We start from the raw sequence: 15,113 nt of genomic DNA, 5'->3' as shown, positions 1-15,113 counted from the left end.
TGCATGGGGCAATAGCTACTAACAGGTATCTGGCGCACATGGATCCTGGTACGGAGGAGGGCTGTCCGTTCTGTGGGCAGGGGGAGCGGGTGGAGCATCTGTTTGTTACCTGTGTTAGGCTTGGGGGCTTTTTGAGCTTCTTCGGGGTTGGTGTCAGGGCTGAGAGTGACTTTTTCATTTGAGGGTTTTATTTCGGGGCCGTGGTACTCTGTGCAGAGGAAGGGGGTGCATGTACTGCTGAATATGGTTTTTGGCGTGGCGAAGCTGTCCATCTGATAGACGAGGAGGAATTGCATTGTGGGTGGGGGGTCAGTTGATCCGGTGGCGATGTGCAAGGGGTTGATGACCGCGCGCCTGCGAGTGGAATTTGATTTCTATCAGATGACCAATGACCTGGCGATGTTTATGAGTGTGTGGGGGGTTGGGGGGGGCCTTATGCTGTGTGCGGGATGGAGTGTTAGTGTTTAATTTTTGAGTGTGTACGGATTTTTGTTGGTATTGACGTTTGTGGTTGTTGTTATTGTCTGTTTTTAGTGTGAATTATTAATAAAGGGTTTTTAAAATAAAAAAAAATAAAAAACAACAACTCTCTCTCTCTCTCCTTCCCTCCTTCCCTCCTTCCCTCCCCTCCTTCCCTCCCTCCCTCCCTCCCTCCCTCCCTCCCTCCCTCCCTCCCTCCCTCCCCTCCTTCCCTCCCTCCCTCTCTCCCTCCCTCCCTCCCTCCCTCCCTCCCTCCCTCCCCTCCTTCCCTCCCTCCCTCCCTCTCTCCCTCCCTCCCTCCCTCCCTCCCTCCCTCCCTCCCTCCCCCCCTCCCTCCCTCCCTCAAAACACGTCTCCAACTCTCCTCAAACTTGGCTCCAGCCTCTCCCCCACATACTGTAGACCAGAGCAGTGACATCAAATTGTAGTAAACCCCCTTTTTGGGTGAAAATGAGGCGGGACCAGAGTGGGACCATTTGAACTTGCCACTATTCAGATTCAAAGTTGTTCATCTTAAAGGGGCGGTAACCACGGCCACGGCATGGAAGCTCCCAGATGATGGCTCTGGTCTATGACTCTCCTCCCACCCTCCTAATCTATCTCTACCCCCAATGACATGGAAGTACTATTGGAACAACAACCCCTAAAACACCCAATGAGCTTCCCAACCCCCTGCAGTCCTGGAGGGAGCTCCTGTAGTTGGTAAACGACCCCCCCCCCCTTTTTTCATACAAGGAAAGAGATTTTACAGCAGTAAAATTGTAGTTTCCATGGTGACCATTGGTTTGCTTGCACGTAACCAGCTATCTGTCACAACACTACACTGGGACATCCTGCGACGCTGTGAGGAAAAAAATGGACTGTGGATCAAATCTGTAATGAAATATCAGTCGCTCCTCACTAAGAGTGTCTAGTGGGTTCTCCCTGTCTAGTGGGTTCTCCCTGTCTAGTGGGTTCTCCCTGTCTAGTGGGTTCTCCCTGTCTAGTGGGTTCTCCCTGTCGCAGAACACTCTTCTTGGGACGTGATTTCCATGGTTTATGTTCATAAACGCAGCCATGTGACTTAGCTAAGGTTGGGTTAGAGGTCCCTTACATTTTTTCCCTTATTTTGATTGCTAAGGTCTTTTGTGCAACACCTTAACGGACTTTAAGGGACTCCTTGAGTATTAGACCGAGATGAGTAGAAAACCTTAAATACTTGAGGGACATCTTAAGGAAACCATAAGGGGAATACTTAAAGCAATACATAGCATTTTCTCCAGTCTACTCGGAACTGCGCCCCCACAGGCTCTGCGAGTAAGTGCACTGTCGTACTGTCGTAAAGTTATCAGATTGTCTTTTTCTTTTTCTGGCTTCCTTCGTGATGTTTCGCTTCAGTTTTCTCAGCTCCGCCATGATATCGTTGAGCTAAAAAACGCATGATATCCATAGACGCCGGAATAGTTAGCTACTACTGTGTTGTTTAAGCACAACGTTGCGCATGCGCACTTCGACTGAATGCTGCGTCCCGGGGGCGCGAGTTTTAAAAGGTAATAAATGTCAATGTATTATCTTTCTGAGTAGACTGGACGATTCAGCTTACTTTTAGTAAATCTAATTGGATAATTAACACCAAACATGTTTGTAAAGGTCCAAATATCGCGATGTATTGCTTTAAGGGTGTTTGTGCATTTTTTTTATTAAACCTTTATTTTACCAGGGAAGTCCTATTGAGACAGAGGTCTCTTTTACAAAGGAGTCAGAACTTAAGGGAAATATGAACTGAAGGTGTTTTGTGCAACGGGCCCCTGGTCCTGAGCTCGCTGGGATCCTGTCACATGAACGCCGAATCCAGCAGCCTAGTCTCACCAGCCGCTACGAATTAGAATAAAACATGGACGTACCAAACGACGTACAGTAGTCTATTCCAGAAGGAGTTCTTGCCGCATCGTAGGTTTATGGGTAGGCCTGTTTTTGGACAGGGGGATCAAAGTAAATATGCCCCAGGAGCGGAAAAGACATTCTCGCCGTTCTTCTGACTGGATTTGGCAAAAGCTTGTGTTACGCTGATTGGCTGAAGGAGTTTGTCAGTCAAAGCAAGTATTCCTGCCCACTCAAATCGTTCTGGGTGGCTGTATGTTTTTGTTTTCCCTGTCTTCCAGGTTAACTAGTTAGGTAACAGGTTAACCCCGATCTATCCAAACATCTCAAACACATTTTATAGGCGACCAAATACTCTCTTTTGCATGCCAGAAGCTTACTTTTACCATAACAACAGTGGTCACGGCACCCAATGCAACATTCTTACGAATGCTTTATTTGTATGTATTACTGTTCATCCGCCCCAGTGAACGCACATTCCCTTTTTGGATGTGGAAATAATCCCCCATTCATTGTGAATGATGGGGTCTTGAAATGGCCTCAACATGGGAAGGCTGGAATAAAACTCTCAACCCATGAATGCAGCAATACTAAACATACTCTGCGCATAGAGCCACAGAATGCATTCACTGCCGGCGGTCTTTGCTCTCTTGGCACCAATTTCTAGTTTAATTTATTTACCGCACCTCCTGTGAGGGCAAAAACAGATGGGCTTTGCCCCCTGACTGAACGGCTCCACCAGTAGACTACTTTAAGGCAAACCTTGCCACTTCGCTAGATCCTGGCAAATGCACCTGATTCCGAATGCCTATTGCCTTAACGTTTGCAGGGAGTGCGGGTGATTCTGCGTGGCACTCTTCTGGACCTAAGCATTTAAACACCTGTGATGCTGATGTGTTGAGTGGAAGGTAAGACGCTGTGGTTGTCAGGTGAGCTTGAGCTCCGCCTATAGCAAGACGTCCAGCTCCACCTGCTGTGCTGTGCTGTCCTGTGTTCAGTACCACGGTCAGCTCCACACCAGACCCAGCTGTTCAGTACCACGGTCAGCGCCCCACCAAACCCAGCTGTTCAGTACCACGGTCAGCTCCCTACCAGACCCAGCTGTTCAGTACCACGGTCAGCTCCCTACCAGACCCAGCTGTTCAGCACCATGGACATCTCCCTACCAGACCCAGTTGTTCAGCACCACGGTCAGCGCCCCACCAGACCCAGCTGTTCAGTACCACGGTCAGCGCCCCACCAGACCCAGCTGTTCAGTACCGCGGTCAGCGCCCCACCAAACCCAGCTGTTCAGGACCATGGACAGCTCCCCACCAGACCCATCTGTTCAGTACCACGGTCAGCTCCCCACCAGACCCAGCTGATAAGAATGCTCCGCGCCTGGATCCCTCCAGTCTGACCAGCTCTGTATCAGCCTCTTGCACGCCTTTTTTTTTTGCTTTACTCAAACAGCGTCGGACCCAAATGATCACTCATCTTTTGGGCCAACCACAGACTATTCTGCTATTCACAGCCTACCCATTCTCTTCTGGAATTTTCCACTGCACTAAAGGGGTATTTAGTCACCACTGTCTCTCCAACGCAGCATCATAATGTGAAAGCCTGAACCATTTACTGCCTAGCATTTGTCTTACGTTGCCTTTTGCTCTCCTCTCTATGTTAACCCCTCTGTAGCGCATACCTGCAATTATGGAGCTAATGTACACTGCTGAATAGTGGGTGCACAAAGCTCATTAGTATTTACGGCGAGCTGTAGACAAAACAGAGTCTCACCCAGATGGTAAAACCCCCTAATTGAGTATCACTTAGTTTAACTACTGGCTAATTCCGTCTGTTTTAAAAGTCAATTAAAATGTTACTGCCATTAAGCTTCAACCCATGTGAATTTACGACACACGTCTGCAGTAACTTGCTGCAGTTGTCTAGTTTGTAGGATGAACTGAAACGTGGATCTCTTTGTAAAACCACCCACTCGTACGTGTGTGTTAGTCTGCAGAGTTACAACTGATCCATTCTGGATCTCTCAGCTCAGAGCCTTACCAAACGGGGATTGTTTACTACAATAAAGTACAAAACATGCATATTCATACACTGAATTATCATCATAAATTATCATTATATCCTTTCGTTAGACTGAATAAATTAGAAACCTCATTGGCAGATGTACACATCATGCACACGGCCAAAACTGAGTTACAGAGACCTGGCTTAGTCCCTCTCTCAGTTATGCCCTGGTGCCTCATAGGAGGACTCATCCTTACAGCCCTGCAGCTTTACTGCCATCTGCTGGTTGGGAGAATTACTGGTTTAAGGGCCACTGAGGACAGAGAATAATATCAGCAGCAATAAATCAGCTTCACTTGAAGCCGTTTGCCTGCAGTGAAGTGAAAGGCTTGACTTTGATAAGGTCTTATGTGTTGGGTTAGATAATGCTGTTTTCAACACATCACAGAGCAGAAGAGCATGAAACAGGAAGTGAAGAGGGAACACGTACAGTCTCTAAACATTAGAAAGAATCATAGGAGCCACTTACTGAGGTTACAGTCTATCCTGATACAATCTGGTGAGAGAGAGAGCGAGATGGTGAGATTCAAAGGAAAAGAAGAAAGGAAAAAAAGACAGATCAAACACTTCACATCCTTCAAGGTAGATTCTGCAGACGTCTGAGGAGTTCTCAGAGTCCACCATCCGGGGACGAGCTCCAGAGACCCGACCGCCCATCTCCTCACCATGGAAACAGTACCGCATGGCGCTCGCCAACGCAGGAGTTGTAGGAGGCAAGGCCGCACTCTTTTCTCTACGTTGAAACAATGCATGTTGGAAACAATTTCATTTTCTAACACTAAAAGTCTAGAAGGGAGTCTAGAAGATGAGATATTATATTATGAAATGTGCTTTATCTATGGTAGAGATCACTGTCCGTGTCATGAAGAATACAGTGATAGCTAATGGTAGATGGTAAATATTAAAGCTACATCTCTAGTTAGTTGTGGGCTAGTTTCCCAGACGTAGATGAAGTTATAAACCGTGTTTTATTCATTACCTCCACCCCACGACAGCGCAGGGTGAGAGGTAATGTTTTCGGTGGCCCGTCCGTCCGTCCGTGCACCTGTACGTCTGTTAGCAGGATCACACATGGTTCCACATGGTTCCACATAGAACCCAATACATTTTGGAGCGGAGCGGAATTACAGGGCAGGTCCACGACCCGCCCAAACACGGTCGGCGTTTCACCGCCATTTATCTTTGGACCAGGATTACGCAAAATCATTCCGATTTTCATGAAACTCGGTGGAGGGGTGTAGCATGGGTCACCTAACAACCCATTCAATTCTGGAGCGGACCGGAATGAATCATTGGGATGGTCCACGGTGCCGCCCAAACACAGCCGGGCCGGCGATTCACCTCCATTCATTTTTTGGACCAGGATTACACAAAAATTACCACACCGCTTTTCATGAAACTCGGTGGAGGGGTGTAGCATGGCCCAATTTACAACCCATTCAATTTTGCCGTGCACAGAGCCACGACATGCATTCAGAGGCGGAGGTCTGTGCTCTCTGAGCACCGTTTCTAGTTCTAGGATTAAGCCTCTAGGACTTGTAGGAAACTAAGCCAAACAGTTTTGTCTGCGGTGGGTTTGTCACATGGAATTGAGAGGAGAGGGGCGACCGGCACACACACAGCCACACCGACGCCTCAGTCATGACAGCAGCACGCTGGGAAAGACACACTCGTGTCTCCAATCAGACGATGCTCTCTGAGAAACGAGTCGAGCATCTAAACTATGCTAGAACATGTCAAAGGCTTCTGGCATTGCAGGCTGCTGAGTTTGATGCAGCTGCTGGGATGACCTGAGCAGAGTGGCTGGAGGGTGCTCTGGAGCTGTCAACCATCACAGAGCAGTGGAGGCAGACAGCCAGGGACCAGGATCACCATCTACCTATTGGGGGTGGGGGGGGGGGGGGTGTAGAGGTACAATAGTGGGCTACTGCACCACCCTGCCAGTCCCCAGTACTCACCCCCCCCATAAGATCCAGACTACTCCCCCTACAGACTGAAGCTGGTACTGCGCCAATAATGTAATATGAGTACATCCTATAGTCTAGTCTAGGGCTTAAGTTTGGGATAACAGATCAGTGTATCTGTAGCTGGTAGCTTTCTAAGTGAGCTGGTCTCTCTGACTGTCTGTTTCTTGGGCTGCAGACACAAACGCCGTTGAAGGGCAGAAAGGGTTGAGAGGGTCAGAAAGGATCTGACCAGCGGATGGAGAGAGAAGAAACTGACCAGGGGATGGAGAGAGAACGAACTGAAAGAAAGGGAGGAGAGAAAGGGGGAAGGAGAAAAAGAGAGAGGGGGTAGACAGTGAGGGAGAGATAAAGAGAGAGAGATATATAGAAAGAAATATAGAGATAAAGAGATATGGAGAGAGATATAGAGAGAGATATAGAGAGAGATATAGAGACAGATATAGAGAGGTGGAGAGAGATATAGAGAGAGATAAATATATATAGAGAGAGGCAGAGAGATAGAGAGATGAAGAGAGATAAATAGAGAGATAGAGAGATAAAGAGATATAGAGAGATAAAGAGAGGGATATATAGAGAGATAGAAAGAGATAGACAGAGACAAAGAGAGAGAGATAGAGGGATATATAGAGAGGTAGACAGATAGAGATATAGAGAGATATAGAGAGATATAGAGAGATAAAGAGAGGGATATAGAGAGATAAAGAGAGGGATATAGAGAGATAAAGAGAGGGATGTAGAGATATAGAGATAAAGAGAGATATAGAGAGATAAAGAGAGATATAGAGAGATAAAGAGAGATATAGAGAGATAAAGAGGGATATAGAGAGATATAGAGAGATAAAGAGAGATAGAGGGATGCAGTATATATAGAGAGAGATATATAGAGATAAGAGAGGGATATAGAGAGAGATTGAGTGAGGGAGATATAGAGAGATATAGAGAGATAAAGAGGGATATATAGAGATATAGAGATAAAGAAAGGGATATAGAGAGAGATTGAGTGAGGGAGATATAGAGAGAGATGTAGAGAGATAAAGAAAGGGATATAGAGAGAGATTGAGTGAGGGAGATAGAGAGAGAGATGTAGAGAGGTGGAGAGACATGGGAAGACACTGACTATGTGATGGAAAGGGGTAGAGGGCACACTGACGAGACCTATCCCATGATCCCTCTCTCTGAGACCCGGGGCTCGACTAGGAACTATCCCTCAGTTTAGCGTCCGCTAGGCCCCAGCGTCAGCCTGGGGGCGGGCGTGGTTACCCAGGTTGACTGTGAGCTTGACCCTGCCCGCGTCCAGCTCCAGCTTCAGCGTGTCCGCAGACTCCTGGGAGGTGGTGGCCACCAGCAGGCCGAAGGCCCTCTGGGACATGAAACGCAGGGACACGTCCTCGGCCTCCGTGTGCAGCGTTCCCGGCAAGACCACCTTCAGAAACATCCTGCCATCATAGCTCAGCACTGCTGCCTCTGGAGACAGGGAATATGGGGGGGTGGGAGGGAGGGGAGGAGAGGAGAGGAGAGGAGAGGAGAGGGAGAGGAGAGGGAGAGGAGAGGAGAGGAGAGGAGAGGAGAGGAGAGGAGAGGAGAGGAGAGGAGAGGAGAGGAGAGGAGAGGAGAGGAGAGGAGAGGAGAGGAGAGAGAGAGGGAGGGAAGGGGAGGGGAGGGGAGGGGAGGGGAGGGGAGGGGAGGGGAGGGGAGGGGAGGGGAGGGGAGGGGAGGGGAGGGGAGGGGAGGGGAGGGGGAGGGGAGAGGGAGGGGAAGGGGAGGGAGTAGGAGAGGAAAAGAGAGAGGGGGAGAGGAGGGGGAGAGGAGGGGTGAGAAGGAACGGGACAGATTGCGTTATACACACGTGGCAGGAGCCCAAATGAACACTGGGGGGGGGGGGGGGCTGTAGGCATTCTGCTTATGTGGTAAAAACCAATGAAAAGCCATTTCTGTATGGTCAACATCTTTCACTGATAGACAGAATTATGGAATAGAATATTACTGTAAAAAAAAGAATACTTAATTCAGATATAATATTGTTTACTGAACTAGCTGTCCAGTAGACGGCAGTTCTCCTCATGCCCACTAGATGGCAGAAACAGCCTGCAGCACCATAGAGGAGAGTCCAATCCTCTGCATTTCTATTCATCAAACTCCAACACAATGATGCTTCCATCTATATCCCCATAATGTTATCAGTCAATACGGGCTGAACAATGGCGTTTCTCTCTCTCTACCCCCCCTCTCTCTCTCTCTCTCTCTCTCTCTCTCTCTGAAAGTGATGTGTGCGTGATACTGTAGACGCAGAGAGAATGAGGGCAGATGAGGCAGGGCCGCGTTTCTTGTGATGCGCTGATACACTTTCGCACACCAATCCGCCACGCTCTGACGTACCACCGTTCTTCTAATAGATCACCGACAAAGTGGCAATTTTCCCCTCGGATGACTCACGTCCAACGCCCTCGTTACCATTGTCATAGCTATTGTCATCTGTGGAACATCCTCAGAACTCATTTAACTGCCCCTGCGGTGCAATACAGCCCTGAGCAGCTTCTCTTAGCTCCACCCCCCTGGTCCACCCCCCCCACCCCGCCTCCTCCTCACCCATCTGGCAGTTGGCGCCCAGGAAGCCGGTCCCGGTGCAGTCGCACACGTGGCGGTTCCAGCCCTCGCGGCAGAGCCCTCCGTTGGCGCAGGTGTCCCTGGCGCAGCGCAGGTGGGTCTCCCGGGTGCAGAAGCTGCTGACCCCCGCGGTGCTCTGGACCTCCGCCAGGCGGCGCAGGTCGCGGCTGCGCCCGTCGATGAACATGTCCCGCACGCAGCCCACGAAGCCCAGGTTGAGGGGGGCCGTCCACACCCCGGGGGGCAGCGGGAGGGCCTGGAGCTCCTCGGAAAGACCCCCCAGGTACATGTCCCCGTCCAGGTCCAGGATCTCGCTGCCCTCGTTGGCGGAGAAGGGGGTGCTGCGACCGTTGACCGAGATGAATCCTGGAGGACGCAGAGACGGAGATAGACAGTCACCTCGTATGGAGGCCTTAGGACCCAGCGCTGACACACTGAGCTGGATGGATCTACTACATGTATGACCCAGCGCTCACACACACTCCTGGATCTACTACATGTATGACCCAGCGTTTACACACACTCCTGGATCTACTACATGTATGACCCAGCGCTGACACACACTCCTGGATCTACTACATGTATGACCCAGCGCTGACACACACTCCTGGATCTACTACATGTATGACCCAGCGCTGACACACTGTGCTGGATCTACTACATGTATGACCCAGCGCTCACACACTGTTCTGGATCTACTACATGTATGACCCAGCGTTTACACACTGTTCTGGATCTACTACATGTATGACCCAGCGCTGACACACACTCCTGGATCAACTACATGTATGACCCAGCGTTTACACACTGTTCTGGATCTACTACATGTATGACCCAGCGCTGACACACTGAGCTGGATCTACTACATGTATGACCCAGCGTTGACACGCTGTTCTGGATCTACTACATGTATGACCCAGCAATGACACACTGTTCTGGATCTACTACATGTATGACCCAGCGCTGACACACTCCTGGATCTACTACATGTATGACCCAGCGCTGACACACTGTGCTGGATCTACTACATGTATGACCCAGCGCTGACACACTCCTGGATCTACTACATGTATGACCCAGCGCTGACACACTCTGCTGGATCTACTACATGTATGACCCAGCGCTGACACACTGTTCTGGATCTTCTACATGTATGACCCAGCGCTGACACACTGTTCTGGATCTTCTACATGTATGACCCAGCGCTGACAAACTCCTGGATCTACTACATGTATGACCCAGCGCTGACACACACTCCTGGATCTACTACATGTATGACCCAGCGCTGACACACTGGGCTGGATCTACTATGTATGTCACCTTCACACACGTGAGTTGGCTGTGTCTTATGCAGGGATCACAGTCTGGCCGGTCAGGCTGATCTACCAGGCTTGAGGGAGATGTGGTTTGGTGGACATGGGAGGACTTAGGAGGGTACAGGGCAGAGCAGGAGAGGAGGAGGAGAGCAGGAGGAGAGCAGGAGGAGAGCAGGAGGAGAGGAGGAGGAGAGGAGGAGGAGAGCAGGAGGAGAGGTGGAGGAGAGGAGGAGAGGTGGAGGAGAGCAGGAGGAGAGGTGGAGGAGAGGAGGAGAGGTGGAGGAGAGCAGGAGAGGTGTATAGCAGGAGGAGAGGAGGAGAGGTGGAGGAGAGGTGGAGAGCAGGAGGAGAGGAGAAGAGCAGGAGTAGAGGAGGAGAGCAGGAGGAGAGGAGAAGAGCAGGAGGAGAGGTGGAGAGCAGGAGGAGAGGAGGAGAGCAGGAGGAGAGGAGGAGAGCAGGAGGAGAGGTAGAGAGCAGGAGAGCAGGAGAGCAGGAGGAGAGGTGGAGAGCAGGAGGAGAGGTGGAGAGCAGGAGGAGAGGAGGAGAGGTAGAGAGCAGGAGAGCAGGAGAGCAGGAGGAGGAGAGGTAGAGAGCAGGAGAGCAGGAGAGGAGGAGAGGTGGAGAGCAGGAGAGCAGGAGAGCAGGAGGAGGAGAGGTGGAGAGTAGTAGTAGACGTGGAGGAGAGGAGGAGAGCAGGAGAGCAGGAGGAGGAGAGGTGGAGAGTAGTAGTAGAGGTGGAGGAGAGGAGGAGGAGAGCAGGAGGAGAGGAGGAGAGCAGGAGGAGAGCAGGAGGAGAGCAGGAGGAGAGGTGGAGAGCAGGAGAGCAGGAGGAGGAGAGGTGGAGAGCAGGAGGAGAGCAGGAGAGCAGGAGGAGGAGAGGTGGAGAGCAGGAGGAGAGGTGGAGGAGAGCAGGAGGAGAGGTAGAGAGCAGGAGAGCAGGAGGAGAGGTGGAGAGCAGGAGGAGGAGAGGTGGAGAGTAGGAGGAGAGGTGGAGGAGAGCAGGAGAGCAGGAGGCGGAGAGGTGGAGAGCGGGAGGAGAGGTGGAGAGGAGGAGGAGAGGTGGAGAGGTGGAGAGCAGGAGGAGAGCAGGAGAGCAGGAGGAGGAGAGGAGGAGAGGTGGAGAGTAGGAGGAGAGGTGGAGACCAGGAGGAGAGGTGGAGGAGAGGTCCACCCAGCCAGGTGTGAGCGTGGGAAGAACAGGCGGAGCGGAAGAACAGCGGAGTGGGAGGACAGGAAGTAGAGAGTTACAGCGTGTTCCTGTTCCAGCTGCTCCGGCAGAAAGTGAGCAATGATCTGGAAATAACGACATAAGAATAAAATGGATCTGGAAATACTCTGGCTCCACTTCAATAGGTAGATATGGTTCTGGGAAAGAAATTAGGAAGGATCTTTATCATAAAAACCCTCCACAGTAAAAGGGCAGGACCATCTTCCTCCAAAACACCCAGATGGATTCATAAGGCGAAGGGGAGCCGTTTCCCCACACGAGGTGAGAGTATAATTGGCCACTTGCAAAGTAGGTTAAGGCAATTTTCAAAATGTCATCCATATATTATGGCAGCTAAAAATACAACCGTAATTAAAAACCGGGATAGGCACACATCTGTCTGCTGTTAAGAAAACGTCAAGGAGCCTATGAGTGTTTGATTACATAGATGTTATGATCCTAGATGTTTGAACACATTTGTCCTGCTTCCTCAGTAGAACCAGACTCATAGACTTGCCTGATTTGTTTCACAACTCATTGGACCAATAATTGACTATGATGACATTGTTCTGTGACCAAAATGCCTCTTTAACCTACTTTGTAAGTGGCCAATATACCGTCACCTCGTGTGGGGAAATGGCTCGCCTTATAAATCCATCTGGGTGTTTTGGAGGAAGATGGTCTTGCCCTTTTACTGTGGAGGGTTTTTATGATAAAGATCCTTCCTAATTTCTTTCCCAGAACCATATCTACCTATTGAAGTGGAGCCAGAGTATTTCCAACTCCATTTTATTTCTTATGTCGTTATATCCAGATCATTGCTCACTTTCTGCCAGAGCAGCTAAAACAGGAACACACACATAAATATATGCAGATGTATAAATAGATGCATATATACATACATACACACATATACAACATTTAGCGGCTGGAGACCAACAAGCTGTAGATTTATATCATATTTATATTAGGCTGTTCCTTCTTTACACATAATTATTTCATGTTACACTCAGGTGGCTTCCTCTAGATAAAAGACGGTAATTTCACTGGTACCAGTTTATTTTTAAAAGTATTAACTTGACTATCCCTATTGCCTGAAACAATTCTTTGTTAGGCTACCTCTGCCCCTGCGACAGCGCAAGGTGAGAGGAAATGTTTTCGGTGGCGCTTGTGTGTGTGTGTGTGTGTGTGTGTGTGTGTGTGTGTGTGTGTGTGTGTGTGTGTGTGTTTGTCTGTTAGCAGGATTGCACAAAAACTATGAGAAGGGTCTGAAGATACGCCAGGCAAGGATGAAGTGCTTGCAGCCTAAATCTTCAGTTCTCTGTTTGAATTGAACTCTAATTTGGTTGTTGTGCATTATTCTTTTCAATTGAGTAAGAGAACATTACTAGTATTGCTTAAGTCTTTGGCAGTATGCAGTATTGGTTTCTGTTTTGATTAAGGTACACAAAACCATTCTTCTGCCAGTTTTCTGCCCAGTCTTTGAATCTGTGTTACTGTTTCATACTATAATGTATTTTTGTAAACATTTATTTTGGGACCATTCTTCATATAAAGTAATTAAGGGAAAGAGGCATGTAGCAGCAGACAGGAAATGTAGTATGTATTTTAAAGTTAAATGTAGGATGAGTGATTTAACTTTGGTTAAGAATGTGAGGAGGAGGCACGACGCGAAGCAGAGTAAAACCCCCCTAGCTGTTATAAAATCACTATAACACACGGCCTCTCGTGGTTTATTGCTTTTATACAACGGTTACTACAGCTATTAGTGTAAAATAGACACACAGCAATGTAAAATATTAACATTTATTCAAAACGAAGCATCATTCCCTCAATTCCGCCGAGCAAAATAGTTCCCCTAACAAAAGGGTTGCCAGGCAACCACAACAACTACAATGCATTGGATCAAATGGGAGGCGCATTAATACTGAAAATGGAATGATATGCGGTCCCAGGTGTGTGTTACAAAGTATTTTAACACGGCTTCCAGCCAATCAGAATCAAGAACCAGAACTAACCGTTGTATAATTGGGCTTTATAGACGTACATGTATTTGAACTCTCTGACTAACATGACTTTTAGACTGACTTTAATAGAAATGCTTCTATTTTCTGGTTCCATGAAATACATATTTTCTGTTGTGTCTATCACTTTATGACTTACAACAAAAGGGTTATAATGTGGTGTTTTGTTTGAAAACCATTTGTGTTCTGTGACAACTGCCGTTGTTTTTCTTCCCCTTCAGGTAAAATATTGGATAACAATTAGTCTTTCCTAAACAGCTGCCTGGCGGCCGTGAGCCTTGTGCTTTGTCTCATTTCATCCCGATAACCTCAAGCCGTCTGATTAATGTGTTACCCTTCAAAATATTTTGTTAAAAATTAGTATCAACTCCATTTTGTTATCATACTGCATGTGTCTTTCAATCCTGTGTTTCCTGACAAGAAAACAACTCAGACTGTTCTGTCTTGTCTGTCTTTATCTGTGTGTTTGTATGTTTTCAACATGATTACAGCACACATCTCCTATCCTCAGGGGAATGTTAGCAGGGCTTATTTACAGGGGGGGTTGTTTTCAACATGAAGAACATTATCAGCGAACATGCCCCTACACCACACAGTTTCTGAATGTGACTGATAACACAATCTGTTGGTTGTTGTTGTTGTTAGTGGTAGTTACGGCTGGAGTGTGGTGTATGTGGTGTCTCTCTGGTATTCTTCCCCCCAGGTACGTGCCCTTCCCCCCCCTGGTACCTGGTGGAGAGGTGTGTGATTGCCCCCCCCCCCCCCCTGGTACCTGGCGGAGAGGTGTGTGATTGCCCCCCCCCTGGTACCTGGTGGAGAGGTGTGTGATTGCCCCCCCCCTGGTACCTGGTGGAGAGGTGTGTGATTGCCCCCCCCTGGTACCTGGTGGAGAGGTGTGTGATTGCCCCCCCCCTGGTACCTGGTGGAGAGGTGTGTGATTGCCCCCCCCTGGTACCTGGTGGAGAGGTGCGCACGCAGCTGGTTCCAATCTGCTGATTGTGGCCGGGGACATAAGAGAGGGAGAGAGGCCCAGTCGAGGCCCCGTTGCCGTTGCATAATGTTGTGCTGTTTTCGTGTTAGGGCCAAGGCCTGTGTGGCCTTCCTGTTCTCTAGTCATTGTTAAGTCTCGGTGAGACTGTCTTATTGATTCCTTTGTCATTGTTAATCTCGTTTTTGGATTAAATTATTCATTGCATCCACCTTTCATTTGGGGGGGAAGTAACAGTGGTAACTAAGGAGGCTTGCCTGAATCACTGAGTACCTGAGACCCCCAGAGTGCACCTGTCTTCACTGAGTTTTAAGAAAGTAATTTCTTAAAGGAGTAGTAAAGGGAAAAAGCATGTTTAGCCCTGTTTTAAGGTTACTTAAGATCATATACAATGGTTCAGATCAAAACGTTGACAAAACTAGCACTTTTGAGAAAGTCTGATAATTGCTCTACCACCGTTTAGGTCATACAATGGATGTGGATGGGCACCTTGAAAAATCATTCAAGAACATGTTAAACTCTCAATTTCAAAGACAAGAAGCTCAGGGGTAAGTCAGGGGTACCATATTTCCTACAGAACATAATGAAAAGTAAAAGAGAGAG

At 48.6% G+C, this 15,113-nt stretch overlaps 1 protein-coding gene across 1 annotated transcript in view; it reads right to left on the bottom strand.

Moving 5' to 3' along the window:
* nrxn2a (neurexin 2a) overlaps window positions 1–15,113 on the bottom strand; it is a gene marked incomplete at both ends in the record, with an annotated part of 224,761 nt that overhangs the window by 147,265 nt on the left and 62,383 nt on the right. The window contains 3 exons of the mRNA XM_084450404.1: window positions 4,874–4,900; window positions 7,632–7,835; window positions 8,958–9,341. Of these exons, the coding sequence (XP_084306530.1) occupies window positions 4,874–4,900; window positions 7,632–7,835; window positions 8,958–9,341 (615 nt within the window). The remainder of the gene's footprint in view (window positions 1–4,873; window positions 4,901–7,631; window positions 7,836–8,957; window positions 9,342–15,113) is intronic.

This window comes from Borostomias antarcticus (genome assembly GCF_949987555.1).
Source record: "Borostomias antarcticus genome assembly, chromosome: 15".
Taxonomy (NCBI): domain Eukaryota; kingdom Metazoa; phylum Chordata; class Actinopteri; order Stomiiformes; family Stomiidae; genus Borostomias; species Borostomias antarcticus.
Note: the sequence above shows the minus strand (reverse complement) of the source record. Positions and strands in the feature narration are given on the sequence as shown.